Below are 13,524 nucleotides of genomic sequence, written 5' to 3'. Positions count from 1 at the left end.
AAAAACCCTGGCCAGGTATGAGGCTCCCCAGAACCATGACAGCCATTGTCTGGTTAGACAGAGAGAGCGGCCTGACTCTCGCCAGGTTAAACCTTATCTCAGGCCAGTGTGTGCCCCTAGCCCTGGAGTGGAGAACAGGGCTCACTCTCCTCAGGGTTTCCTTTGATGTGGCCCCCCACCCCGGGCCAGAGAGCCAGCAGGACAGCAAACACCCTGAACTGGGTGGGCTGGGTCCAGAAAGATTAGCCCTAGAAGTCAGGGCTTGTTGATTCTGGCAGGTCATTTAAAGTCCAACGATTATTGGCTTATTTCACTTGCTTCTTGTATAGTGGTGAGAGATGGTCACCAAGATAACTGGCTGCCCTCTCCCTCTCTCACCCTCCTCTTCTCACCTCTCTGTCCCCCCATCCAGGATCTTTTCACTTGATCCGCATGCTGTTGGACGAGTACATTCTGCTGGCCATGGAGACGCAGTTCAACAACGACAAAGAGCAGGAGCTCCAGAACCTGCTGGACAAATACATGAAGAATTCGGGTGAGCCAGGGGAAGCCCCTGGTTGACCCCGTGGGATCTTCTACCTTGTACCTGCTTTCGAATGGATGGGCCAGGTGGACTTGGATAATCCATTTCTCTCCTCCCCCGGTTCTGCTTCTCCCCGCTGGGTTGGGCATCGGCTTTGGTCTCCCGCAAGTGGTTGGCCGGCAGGGTTCCCGCCGATTCATTCATTCAGTCGTATTTATTGAACACTTACTATGTGCAGAGCACCGTACGAAGCTCTTGGGAGAGTACAATACAGCCATGAAGCGGGGAAAATGGAAGTGCGATCTGACTGTCCCGCTCCTGGGTGGTCATCTCTTCCCTCCCTTTTCCAGATGCCAGTAAGGCTGCCTTCACCGCCTCCCCGAGTTCCTGCTTCTTGGCCAACCGCAACAAGGCCGGCCTCCTGGCTGCCGACGCTTCGGTCAAGAACGAGTGTCTCGCGGAGACCAACTACGCACCTCTGCCTTCCGGCCAGCATGGTGGCCTGCCCTCTGCGCTTCCTGCCTTCCCGGAAGGGGAGGCTGAGGCGTTGCAGCTCCCAGGTACAGGGGACCCAACGGAGAGCCCCGCATTTCCTTCCAGGAGCCGTCTCCTTCCCTCTCCTCCTCTCCTCTCTGAGTCTGGGCCCCCACGGTGGACTGAAACGGTTCCACCCAAACTGGGGCTCCCCAAACCATACACCAGAAGGGGTTCTAGTGTTTGCTCGGTGTGCTGTGTACTACATATCCACCACGTGCCTCCCTGGGCCTAAAGGGGCAGCCCTTCCCACCCACTCGCAGCCTCGCTAAAAACCAGAACACAAAAATCAGAGTTCCGGGCCTGGACTACATTACCTGCTTCCAGAATTTACTGCCCCAAACCAGCTTCCTCCAGTACTCCCCATCCCTTTCTGATCTGGGGATGGAAGTGTGAGGAGGTTGACAGTGTGGGGCTGTGGGGAAACGGGGGCACTGCTAGAAGTAGCACGAAACAGGTGGAACTCTGCTCTGGTAAAAAAAAAAATGTCCCAGAATCAATTCTAATGTGAAAATCATCTCACCATAGTGGTGGCCCTGTAATAATAATCATAATAATGCTGGTATTTGTTAAGCGCTTACTCTGTGCAAAGCACTTTTCTAAGCACTGGGGGGAATACAAGGTAATCAGGTTGTCCCACGGCGGGCTCACAGTCTTAATCCCCAATTTACAGATGAGGTGACTGAGGCACAGAGAAGTTAAGTGACTTGCCCAAAGTCACACAACTGAAAGTTGGCAGAGTCGGGATTTGAACCCATGACCTCTGACTCCCAAGCCCGTGCTCTTTCCAATGAGCCATGCTGCTTCTCCAGTAGGGGGCAGTGACATAATAATAATAATAATAATAAAATAATAATAATAATAATAATAGTGGTATTTGTTAAGCTTTTAGTCTGTGCCAAGTGCTGTACTAATTGCTGGGGTGGTTATGAGAAAATTGGGTTTGACAGAGTACCTGTCCCACATGGGGCTCACAGTCTCAATCCCCATTTTACAGATGAGCTAACGGAGGCACTGAGAAGTTAAGTGACTTGCCCAGGGTCATCCCCCACACAGGTGGCAGAGCCGGGATTAGAACCCAGCTCTTTCTGAGTCCCAGTACATAGTGCTCTATCCACTACACCACACCCCAACCCATATGGGCCTGGGTCAGCCCCACCTCCAACCCTAGCTTCATCTCATAGCCCAACCACTCTCATTTTAACTCTACCCCTAGACCCTGAATATGCCTTTGGAGCAGTGGGTTGGGTACACTGTGAGTCCCCCGTGGGACAGCCTGATCACCTTGTGACCTCCCCAGTGCTTGAAACTGTTTTGCACATGGTGAGCGCTTAATAAATGCCATTATTATTATTATTATTATCTCCTTCTTACCAATTCCGACAGCCTCTACTCCATCCTAACCCCCTTTGACCTCTCAGCTGCCTTCGACACTGTGGACCACCCCCACTCCTGGCAACATTATCTAACCTCTTTTTCACTGGGACTGTCTCTATATGTTGCCAACTTGTACTTCCCAAGTGCTTAGTACAGTGCTCTGCACACAGTAAGCGCTCAATAAATATGATTGATTGATTGATTGATTGATTTCACTGACACTGTCCTCTCCTGGTTCTCCTCCTTTCTTTCTGACCTCCCGTTCTGAGTCTTTTTCATGAGCTCCTCCTCTGCCTTCCACCCCCTAACTATGGGGGTCCCTGAAGGTTGAGCCCCACATGGGACAGGGACTGCATCCAACCTGATTCACTTGTATCCACCCCAGCACTTATTACAGTGCCTGGCACATAGTAAGCACTTAACAAATACCACAATTGTTATTATTATTATTATTATTATTACTAAGCATAATAATAATAATAAGCATGGAGAAACAGCGTGGCTCCGTGGAAGGAGCACGGGCTTTGGAGTCAGAGGTCATGGGTTCTAATCCCTGCTCCGCCACTTGTCAGCTTAGCTGTGTGACTCTGGGCAAGTCACTTAACTTCTCTGTGCCTCAGTTACCTTATCTGTAAAATGGGGATTAAAACTGTGAGCCCTTTGTGGGACAACCTGATCAACTTGTATCCTCCCCAGCGCTTAGAACAGTGCTTTGCACATAGTAAGCACTTAATAAATGCCATTATTGTTATTATTACAGAACCAAGGTGGGGCTCATCTTGCCCACTGCTGGGAAGATGAGGTCTCCACCCTGGCAATGGTGGCATTCTGTTAGAAATGTTTTTATTCTCGCCCTGGGGTAGGGTACCCCTTCCAGAGGGCTAATAGGTTTCCAGACCAGGTGGAACAAGGCAACTCCTTGTTTCCCACTGTTTCATTTCCATAAGTGTAAATAGCAATCCCGACAGCACAACAAAGCACAAGGAAGGACTGTCTATGTAGGTGAACACAATGTGGTTAGAACGGTGGCCTTTTCACCCCTTCCCTTGTCACACAACCAAAGGTGAACTTCACCACCAAGTACCAAGGATATTGAATGTGTTTGTATTTTCAGCTGCACTTGAGATGGGAAAACCTGCATTTTTTTCCAGTAATAATAGTGTTGGTATTCGTTAAGCGCTTACTATGTGGCAAGCACTGTTCTAAGCGCTGGGGTAGATCTCCCCTTAACAACAGCAGTGATTGATAAATTGTTGAGCGATGATGATGATAATAGTATTTGTTTAGTGCTTACTAGGTGCCAGGCATTGAACTAAACACTTGAGTAGATACAAGATGATCAGGTCAGCCACAGTCCCTGTCTCAGAAGAGGTTCACAGACTAAGGTATGGTAGAGAACAGGTATTGAACCCCCATTTTACAGTTGAGGAAACTGAGGCACTGGGACGTTGAAAAACTTGCCCAGCGTCACACAGCATACTACTGGCAGGGCCTAAATTAGAACCCAAATCCTCTGACTCCCATGTCTATGCTTCTTCTATGAGACCATACTGTCCACCATGTCAGGGCAATGTACTGGACGTCTACTGTTGCAAAGTGTTATATTGGGTACCTACTGTGGCAGAGCCCTGTCCTGAAGGCCTAATATATTAAGACCCTGTACTGAGCGCCTGCTATAACATAGTACCATTCTGGGTGCTTTAGAGAGTGCAATAGAAGTAAACCTACAGCTCTGCTTGCATGTAAACCACCTGTGGCCAGCAATCTGGGTCAGCCCTGGCCAAGGGGAGGGGACCCCATTTTCTCAGCTTCTCGGGCAAGTCACTTAACGTCTCTGTGCCTCAGTTACCTTATCTCTAAAATGGGGATTAAGACTGTGAGCCCCTTTGGGACAACCTGATGACCTTGTATCCACCCCAGCGCTTAGAACAGTGCTAGGCACATTGTAAGCACTTAATAAATACCATCATTATTATTCCAGGGAACCCGGGGCTTCGATCCTACTTAGGCAGACTGCACTTGAGGCTGTGGACACCGACTTTTCCCATGTCTTCCCGCTGCCCCCCCCCAATACCATCTCATTCCTTCCCTGCATCCCATGGAGAGACCTCAAGAGAAGCAGGAAAAGCAGCATGGCCCAGTGGATAGAGCACAAACCTGGGAGTCGGAAGGACCTGGGTTCTAAACCCGGCTCCACCACTTGTCTGCTGTGTGTGGCCTTGGGAAAGTCACTTAACTTCTCTGTGCCTCAGTTTGTGAGCCCTAGGTGGGACAGGGGCTGTGTCCAACCTAATTAACTTGTGTTTACCCCAGCGTTTAGTACAGTGCCTGGCACATAGCAAGTGCTTAACAGATGCTATTTTTTGTTTTAAAGAGCCATGTCCGGGTCAAGCCAGGCTCTAGCTCTGGAGATGGGTTGGAAACACTTGGATGCTTTCCTCTCTTCCCTCCCCCTCCCCATCGACCATGGGCACTAACAGAAGTGCCCAAGTTAACACTAACTTGGAGAAGCAGCGTGGCTCAGTGGAAAGAGCACGGGCTTTGGAGTCCGAGGTCATGGGTTCAAATCCCCGCTCCGCCAACTGTCAGCTGTGTGACTTTGGGCAAGTCACTTCACTTCTCTGGGCCTCAGTTCCCTCATCTGTAAAATGGGGATTAAGACTGTGAGTCCCATGTGGGGCAACCTGATCACCTTGTAACCTCCCCAGCGCTTAGAACAGTGCTTTGCCATAGTAAGTGCTTAATAAATACCATTATTATTATTATTATTATTATTTTTATTAACAGTGCTGGCATTTTGGTCTCTTGCAGGTCTCATGGAGATTCCTCAGGGCACCGTTCCCCTGGGGACCCCCCCGACCTCCCCAGCCATGGCAAGCAGAGGGAGCGTCATCAGCCAGGGGCCCGTGGCAGGGAGGCCACAGAGTGTGGCCCAAGAGCTCCCAGTGCCAGCTCACTGCCCTGCCTACCTGGAGCCCACCTATCAGACTCTCCCACCAGCCAGCCAGGGCTATTTTGGGGCAGGTCCCGGCTTCCCAACCGTGTTCAGGGCCCAGTCCCACCCACCGCCAGCCACTTACCACCAGCCCAGGGCTGAGCCCGGCCGCTTCATGGCCTTGAGTGACCAGCAACTGCCCAGGGAGTATTTCGGAAGCAGCTGCACGGGACCTCCCTACCACGGCCGCTCACCGCCGCACTACGGGCCGCCCGCGAGCGTTCCCGAGCCCCACGGTGTCCCGTACCTGAATTCGGGAACCTTCAACTTCCTGAGCAACGCCATGCCTGGGAACTGCCAGGGATCTACTTACCCGCCCAACACGCCGAATGGTGGTGCGTTCTGACCGAGCCCTCCCCCTCCGGCCTCTCCCCCAAGGCTCTCGCTGCCCCAGGGAACTATTCTTCCAGCTGAAAGGGGCAGCGCCCAAATGAGACCGAGAAAGTGATGTCTTCCCAGGGGAGGGATTGGAAAGAAGTCTGGGCCCCTCTCCCAGACGACTCTGTCTGCATGTGCTCATGGTGCCCTGGTGTGGGTGGGGATAGGGGAGGGGGACGGGCCCTTCTCTCTGCCTGCTGGTTCCCCCTCAGGAAACTCTCCATGCTCTGCTCCTGGCCCAGTGCCACAGTGACCTTTTAAGGGAGCATGCTCAGGCTAAGTGTCTCTGTTTTGGTCGCTCGACCTCTATTGTCCCCTTCTAACCTATCTATACCAATATCAGTCAAGCGGGGGTCCCTCCAGGATAGGCTGCTAGCTTTGGGGCAGAGCTCATGTCCTCCCCAGAGCCTACGTGTTGGGGGCTTTGGGCCCTGCTACGTGGACAACTCTACTGGAAGAAGCTCATTTCCAGCCAAATCTAAAGAGAACAGAAGGCTCATGTACACATATGTGTGCACGTATGTGTGTGTGTGGGGGGGGGGGGGAGGTCTATGTGCATGAATTAATTTGTGCTCTGTGTGTGTATGTATTATATATGTGAGGGCCTATTTGTTTATTATGTATGGGCATCTCTATGTGCATGTAGGCATGTGTGTATTCATCTGAGTGCCTATGTACTTCAGGTAGATATGAGTTCATTCATTCATTCAATCGTATTTATTGAGCGCTTACTGTGTGCAGAGCACTGTACTAAGCGCTTGGGAAGTACAAGTTTGCAACATATAGAGACGGTCCCTACCCAACAGCGGGCTAACAGTCTAGAAGGGGGAGACAGATGACAAAACAAAGCGTATTAACAAAATAAAATAAATAGAATAAATATGTACAAATAAATAGAGTTATAAATACGTACAAACATATATACATATATACAGGTGCTGTGGGGAGGGGAAGGAGGTAAGGTGGGGGGGATGGGGAGGGGGAGGAGGGGGATCCAACCTGCCAAGTTGTTGCCAACTTGTCCTTCCCAAGTGCTTAGTACAGTGCTCTGCACACAGTAAGCATTCAATAAATATGATTGAATGAATGGATGCAAAAGCTGTACTGTGTGTGTATGTGTATTTATGCCGTTGCTGAGCACAGTGCTGGGCACAGGGTAAGCGCTGCGGGGGGGGGGGGGGCGCCGGTCCTTCTCCTTGTTGCTCCACATAGTGTTCTAAGCGCTGGAGTTTATACAATATAAGCAGATTAATCCTTGCCCGCAGAGGATTCACAATCTAAGTGGGAGGGAGAATGGGTAATAAATCTACATTTTCAAATAAGGAAACAGACCCAGAGAAGTTGAGTGACCTGCCCAATATCACACAGCAGGCATGTGGCAGAGCCAGGAAGAGAATCCAGATCCTCTGACCTCCAATCCCATGCTCTCTTTCCACTAGGACACACTGCTTCTCAACTACCATCATCGACAAAGTTATCATCAATAACCTTAACAGTATTTGAACACATGAGTGTGTGGTTGTGTGCAGATGTGCCCACGGAGGACATGTGAGGGATACAGACCCTCTGCCTTGTCCTCAGCATCCTTGCTAGGCTCAGGATCAACCAATCCATGTACCAACCATCGGTTACCCCCAGAGTCCATCCCGCTCCCAAGAGCGGCAATGATGCAGTTCAGTTCATCTGGCTCTGCTTCCCTTTAGCTCCTGTTGGCTCTCCACTGGGGGTAAAAAGTCTTGGAGGTCTGGTCTACCTGGCCAGCCCAAGAAACTCCCCTTCTTCTGCCCCCAGGATACTACGGCACCAACGTGAACTACCCCGAGCCACCCAGGCTGGGCTCGATGGTCGACCAGCATGTTTCTGTCATCAGCAGCGTGAGCAGCCTGCGCTCCCTGCCTCCTTACAGCGACATTCATGACCCGCTCAACATCCTGGATGACGGTGGGAGAAAGCCAACTACCCCTTATTATGCAACCACCTCACCTTGCGGAGGCTGCCGGACTCCAGCAGGAAGTAAGTCATTTGGGGAGAACTCAAACACACTACAACCCTGGGCAGGGAGGGGTGGGGGCAGGGGGTGTCTCACAAAAATCAACAGACTGGGGGTTGGCATGGAGGGTAACGGGGTTTGGAGGGGACAGTGCCTCTCTACTTGTACTGGACTGTATGCAGGAGCACTGAACTGAGCACCTACTCTGATCAGTCAATCAATCAATCCTATTTACTGAGTGCTTACTCTAGGCAGGACACTGAACCAAGTGCTTGGGAGGGTACAGTAGCAATAATAGACAAGATCCCTGCCCTCCAGGAGTTTACAGCCTAGCACTGGAGACAGACACTAAGATAAATCACAGAAAAGGGGAAGCAATAGAATTTAAAAACATGTATATAAGCGTTACAGGGAGCCAGGAGACGAATACCACAGTATTGGAATGGTTGTAGGTAATGGGGATATGGTGGTGAGATGAGAGAGGTAACAGGGAAGACCTCCTCCGATGTGATTTTAGTAGGGCTTTGAAGATGGGAAGAGTGGTGGCCAGTGGGGTATGAAGCAGGAGGGAATACCAGGCAGGAGAGAGGGCGTGAACAAGGGGTCAATGGGTAGAGAGGTGAGATCAAAGCACAGTAACTATGTTGGGGTAATTGGAATGAGGTGTTTGGACAGGACTGTAATGAAGGAAGAACTGAGATAGGTATGAAGGAGAAAAGCTGATTGGGTGCTTAGAGATCCTGGAGAGGAGCTTCTCCTTGAGGCAGAGATGGAGGAGCAAGCATTGTAGGATTTTGAGGAATGGAGAGGCATTTGCAAAATGATATTTGAGAAAAATGGTCAGGGTCACAGATGTGAGGGGAGAAGCTCTATTGAGAGATAGATGATGACTCGCGTTTGGAGCAGTGTGGTAGCATCATCATCAATCGTATTTATTGAGCACTTACTATGTGCAGAGCACTGTACTAAGCACTTGGGAAGTACAAACTGGCAACACATAGAGACAGTCCCTACCCAACAGTGGGCTCACAGTCTAAAAGGGGGAGACAGAGAACAAAACCAAACATACCAACAAAATAAAGTAAATAGAATAGATATGTACAAGTAAAATAAATAAATAAATAGAGTAAGAAATATGTACAAACATATATACATATATACAGGTGCTGTGGGGAAGGGAAGGAGGTAAGATGGGGGGAATGGAGAGGGAGACGAAGGGGAGAGGAAGGAAGGGGCTCAGTCTGGGAAGGCCTCCTGGAGGAGGTGAGCTCGCAGCAGGGCCTTGAAGGGAGGAAGAGAGCTAGCTTGGCGGATGGGCAGAGGGAGGGCATTCCAGGCCCGGGAGAAGACGTGGGCCGGGGGTCGACGGCGGGACGGGCGAGAGCGAGGTACGGTGAGGAGATTAGCGGCAGAGGAGCGGAGGGTGCGGGCTGGGCTGGAGAAGGAGAGAAGGGAGGTGAGGTAGGAGGGGGCAAGGGGATGGACAGCCTTGAAGCCCAGGGTGAGGAGTTTCTGCCTGATGCGCAGATTGATTGGTAGCCACTGGAGATTTTTGAGGAGGGGAGTAATATGCCCAGAGCGTTTCTGGACAAAGATAATCCAGGCAGCAGCATGAAGTATAGATTGAAGTGGAGAGAGACACGAGGATGGGAGATCAGAGAGAAGGCTGATGCAGTAAGAAGGCTGATGCAGTAAGAAGGCTGATGCAGTAAGAAGGCTGATGCAGTAAGGCTGATGCTGATGCAGTAGCAGTTTGGATGGGGAGGAAGGAGTGAATTTCAGAGATATTATGGAGATAGAACTGACACAGTTTGGTGACTGACTGAAAATGCAGATTGAAGGAAAGAGATGAGTTGAGAATAACACTAAGGTTGTGGGGCTTGTAATAATAATAATAATAATAATAATAATAATGGCATTTGTGTAGTGCTTACTATGTGCCAAGCACTGTTCTAAGCACTGGAGGGGGATACAAGGTGATCAGGTTGTCCCACATGGGCTTGCAGTCTTAATCCCCATTTTACAGATGAGGTAACTGAGGCAAAGAGAAGTTTAGTGACTTGCCCAAGGTCACACAGCTGACAATTAGTGGAGCCGGGATTTGAACCCGTGATGCTTGTAAGACGGAAAGTATTGTGAGCTTGTCCTCAACGATGGGAAAATCTGGGGGAGGAGAGAGGAGAGATGAGAAGTTTGTTTTTCGACGTGTTGGAGACAGCAGGACAACCCAGTAGAGATGTCAGAGGGTTGGGTATCAGTAGGACAGACACATGTAAAGAGCATAAGACCTGGCCCCTGGCCTCCAGGAGCATACAGTCTAATGGTGGATATAGTAGTCATAAGCTGTTGGACAGTTAGAGGAGGGTGAGACTAGGGGTCAATAAAAGGCCTAAATGGATGAATAAACCAATAACAAACCAATAACAGCCCTAAGCCCAGGTACTCCAAGGGCACTGACAGGGTGAGCCAGCTGGGGAGAGCAAAGAGACCCAGGCATTTGGGGATGATTTTTCATCCCTTTATGGCAAGTGGTTTGGGTGAGGCAAGAAATGTGAGTTCCATGCTGATAATCACTTCTGTCCTGCAGCTTCCGGCCTGCCTGCTGCCATTCCCCCCTCTTCCTCTTCCTCTTCCTCCTCCTCCTCCTCTTCGCAGTGCATGTATGGACCCTCAGCGCAGTACCCCTCTCAGCCTCCGCTGGACCCCCACAGCCCGGAAGGCCGGGAAATGGTTTCGTCTTTACCACCGATCAATACCGTGTTCATGGGTGCGGCTGCCGGGGGCACCTAGGCCATGTTAAAATGTCTTGGTTCCAGGATATTAAGCCTCATTCTCTCCCAGTCACGTGGGAGAGGACAGACAGCCCCTCCTGAAGGGGATTGGGCGCTACTCCCTGGCCCGATGCTGTTACTGGGAACAACCAGTTCTGGCTGCAGAGCAGTCACAGATGAGGGCAAACCAACCTCGCAGGGGTCGAAACCAGCTTCTTCTCCAGAACCGGTGCCTCCTCCAGCGCCATCTTTTCTGGCACCGTCTCCTTCAGCACCGTCTCCTCCAGGTGTCGTCCCCTCTGGTACCGTCTCCCTTGGTGCCATCTCCTCCTGTGCCATCTCCTCTGGCACTGTCTCCTTTGGCGCTGTTTCTTCCAGCGCCGTCTCCTCCAGCGCCATCTCCTCCAGCGTCATCTCCTCTGCTGCCATCTCCTTTGGCTTCGTCTCCTCCAGCGCCATCTCTTCCAGCGCCGTCTCCTCCAGTGCCACCTCCTCCAATGCCATCCAATGGGTCCAGCGGGTCAGAGAAGAAGCACTGGGATCCTCCTTCCTATTTATTGGAAACGTTTGTGTCCATGTCATTCGCCTGTGTGTGCCATTTCAGTTACAACAAAGGAAAAACAGTCATTTTTAATGCCCTGTACCAGGCTCTTTATTTATTCGGACTGCTGGGTCGCTGTTTACACCTCCTGATTGGTGAGGTCCATGTTCTACCTCCTGTGGAAATGTTTACAAGGCTGAGGTGATTTCCCCCTCCATCCGGACCGACAAAGTTCCCAGGGGTTCGGCTCCCACGGGGTCGTATGCTGATAACGGCTACCTGAAGGTGGCAGCCCAGGAAATGGAATTGAGACTTTAGTGGTTTCTACTTGTTTATAAGACGAAGAAGAAATAAAATGCAGAGTCAAATCACACAAAGCGCCACGGTCGTTTCCTAAGCTCTTGGGGTCTTAGCCGGCCGAGCTGTCTATCCCGGGCTGGGACTGGGTCTGCAGGTGGCAGACATCCCAGGGATGCATTTAGAGTGGTTGGTGACCCTCCAATCAGTACTCAGCAGCTGTCACACAAAGCCACATTCCCGAACCACGGGTTAATCAACGCTTGCAACTCCTGACGAAGACTTAGGGAGCTTGTCTTCCTCTTGGGAATTTCTAAAACTAGTGCAGGGATGGGGAGAGGGTGAAGGGGAGTGAGTGTGGTCGTGTGTGGGTCTAGAGATGGGGTGTGCGTGTATGTGGGGGGTGGATGTATGCGTGAGTGGATGTGAGTCTGTGATGATAAGTATGTGTGCATGTGCGGGCATGCATGGATGGGCATGCGGACATGTGTATTATGCAATTACTGCATTTGGAGATGGTCAGAAATGGGGAAAAATCAGCTGATTGCTTAAAAGCATTACTCACAAATCAGAATTAAATGGAAACCTGATTAGCAAAAAATAGACAGCCTTGCATTTCCCATAGATCCTGGGAGTAAATCCTGACACATGAAGTTGGCCAACGGGGGCACAGAACTAAAGCCACCCGAGAGCGAAGCCCATGTGTTGGTCAGGAGCTTGAAGGTCAACAGATGCAGTCTGCCTGGGGGACCAACAAAGAATGGACTGCTCCTTCTGACGGTATTGGATACAATTGGGGTCAGCTTCAGAATTGAGCACTGCTTGAACAGGGCACTGGCTCGGCCTAGCACAGTACTAAATGCAGAGCATTGTACTGGGTGTCTATTACATACAGGTAACTGTGCTAAGTGCCTTCTGGGTGTAGTACATTGTACTTGGTGTCTACTACATGCAGAACACTGCATTAGGTTCCTACTGCATTTAGGGTACCGTATTAGGTGCCAGTAGTGTGTAGAGCATTGTACTTAGTGTCTACTACATGCAGAACACTGTATTTTTAAAACGGTATTTATCAAGAGCTTACTATGTGCCAGACACTGTACAAAAGCACTGGGGTAGATACAAGCCAGTGAGGTTGGACACAGTCCACAGAGGGCTCACAGTCTTAATACCCATTTTACAGATGAGATATCTGAGACACAGAGAAGATAAGGACACCCAGTAGACAAGTGATAGGGCCGGGATTAGAATCCAGGTTCTCTGACTCCCAGCCCCATGCTCTTTCCACTAGGGCAACCTGCTTTTCCCTGTATTAAGTGCAAACACTGTGCTGAAAACTGAACTTGGGATTCAGTGGATAGTCAAAAGAAGCAAAAGTAATTCCCCACCCTCGAGGAGTTTATAATCTTGTAGGGAGACAGTAAACCTAACTTGAAAAAGATATGTCAGTCATTCAATCAGTCGCATTTATTGAGTGCTTACTGTGTATAGAGCACTGTACTAAGCGGTTGGGAGAGTACAATATAACAGAGTAGGTAGATGCGTTCCCTACCCACAATGAGCATACAGTCTATAGTAAAGGAAGGTGAGCACCAGTGGATAAATAAGCAGATAACATACAAATAGGTGAATCGGTGAAATAGATGAATCGGTGACTGCTGTTGTGGTAGGGTGTCTAGAAAGGTGGGGGCGTTTGCCCTTAGAGACCCTCAGTATGAAGATTCCTGCTGCCTCCCTGCCAAAGATCTCAGCCAGCCAGAGCCAGGAGTTGTAGCAAGGTGAAGGTCTAAACTGATAAAAAGCGAAGAGCAGAACCAGGACTTCTCTGACAATGGTCACTGAAACGGGACTCCTGCTTGTCCTTCTCTTGTTCTACCTTCTTTAAATCTGACCTCATTTAGATTGTCAATCCTTGGGCTGGGCCTATGTCCACTCTGATGTTTGCCAAATGGTTTGCAGTACCCTGGTAGTTGAAGTGTTAAGCAGGAAGAAGTCAGTGTTTGCCAAAGTCACAGTAGGTCATTAAACTGGTGATTAGCGCTATGTCAACTAAACAATTAGTCAATCTGGAAATGAGAAGGATCCATATCAGGTATCAGTCCTGATGCCTGCTCATCA

General features: G+C 50.1%; 1 protein-coding gene across 1 annotated transcript in view; it reads left to right on the top strand.

The window, feature by feature from the left end:
* Window positions 1–10,587, top strand: part of RFX6 (regulatory factor X6) — a 69,536-nt gene extending 58,949 nt beyond the window's left edge. The window contains exons 15-19 of the mRNA XM_038762687.1: window positions 413–535; window positions 874–1,083; window positions 5,246–5,761; window positions 7,599–7,820; window positions 10,385–10,587. Of these exons, the coding sequence (XP_038618615.1) occupies window positions 413–535; window positions 874–1,083; window positions 5,246–5,761; window positions 7,599–7,820; window positions 10,385–10,587 (1,274 nt within the window). The remainder of the gene's footprint in view (window positions 1–412; window positions 536–873; window positions 1,084–5,245; window positions 5,762–7,598; window positions 7,821–10,384) is intronic.
* The last annotated feature ends 2,937 nt before the right edge of the window (window positions 10,588–13,524 follow it).

This window comes from Tachyglossus aculeatus, chromosome 2 (assembly GCF_015852505.1).
Source record: "Tachyglossus aculeatus isolate mTacAcu1 chromosome 2, mTacAcu1.pri, whole genome shotgun sequence".
Lineage (NCBI taxonomy): Eukaryota > Metazoa > Chordata > Mammalia > Monotremata > Tachyglossidae > Tachyglossus > Tachyglossus aculeatus.
Note: the sequence above shows the minus strand (reverse complement) of the source record. Positions and strands in the feature narration are given on the sequence as shown.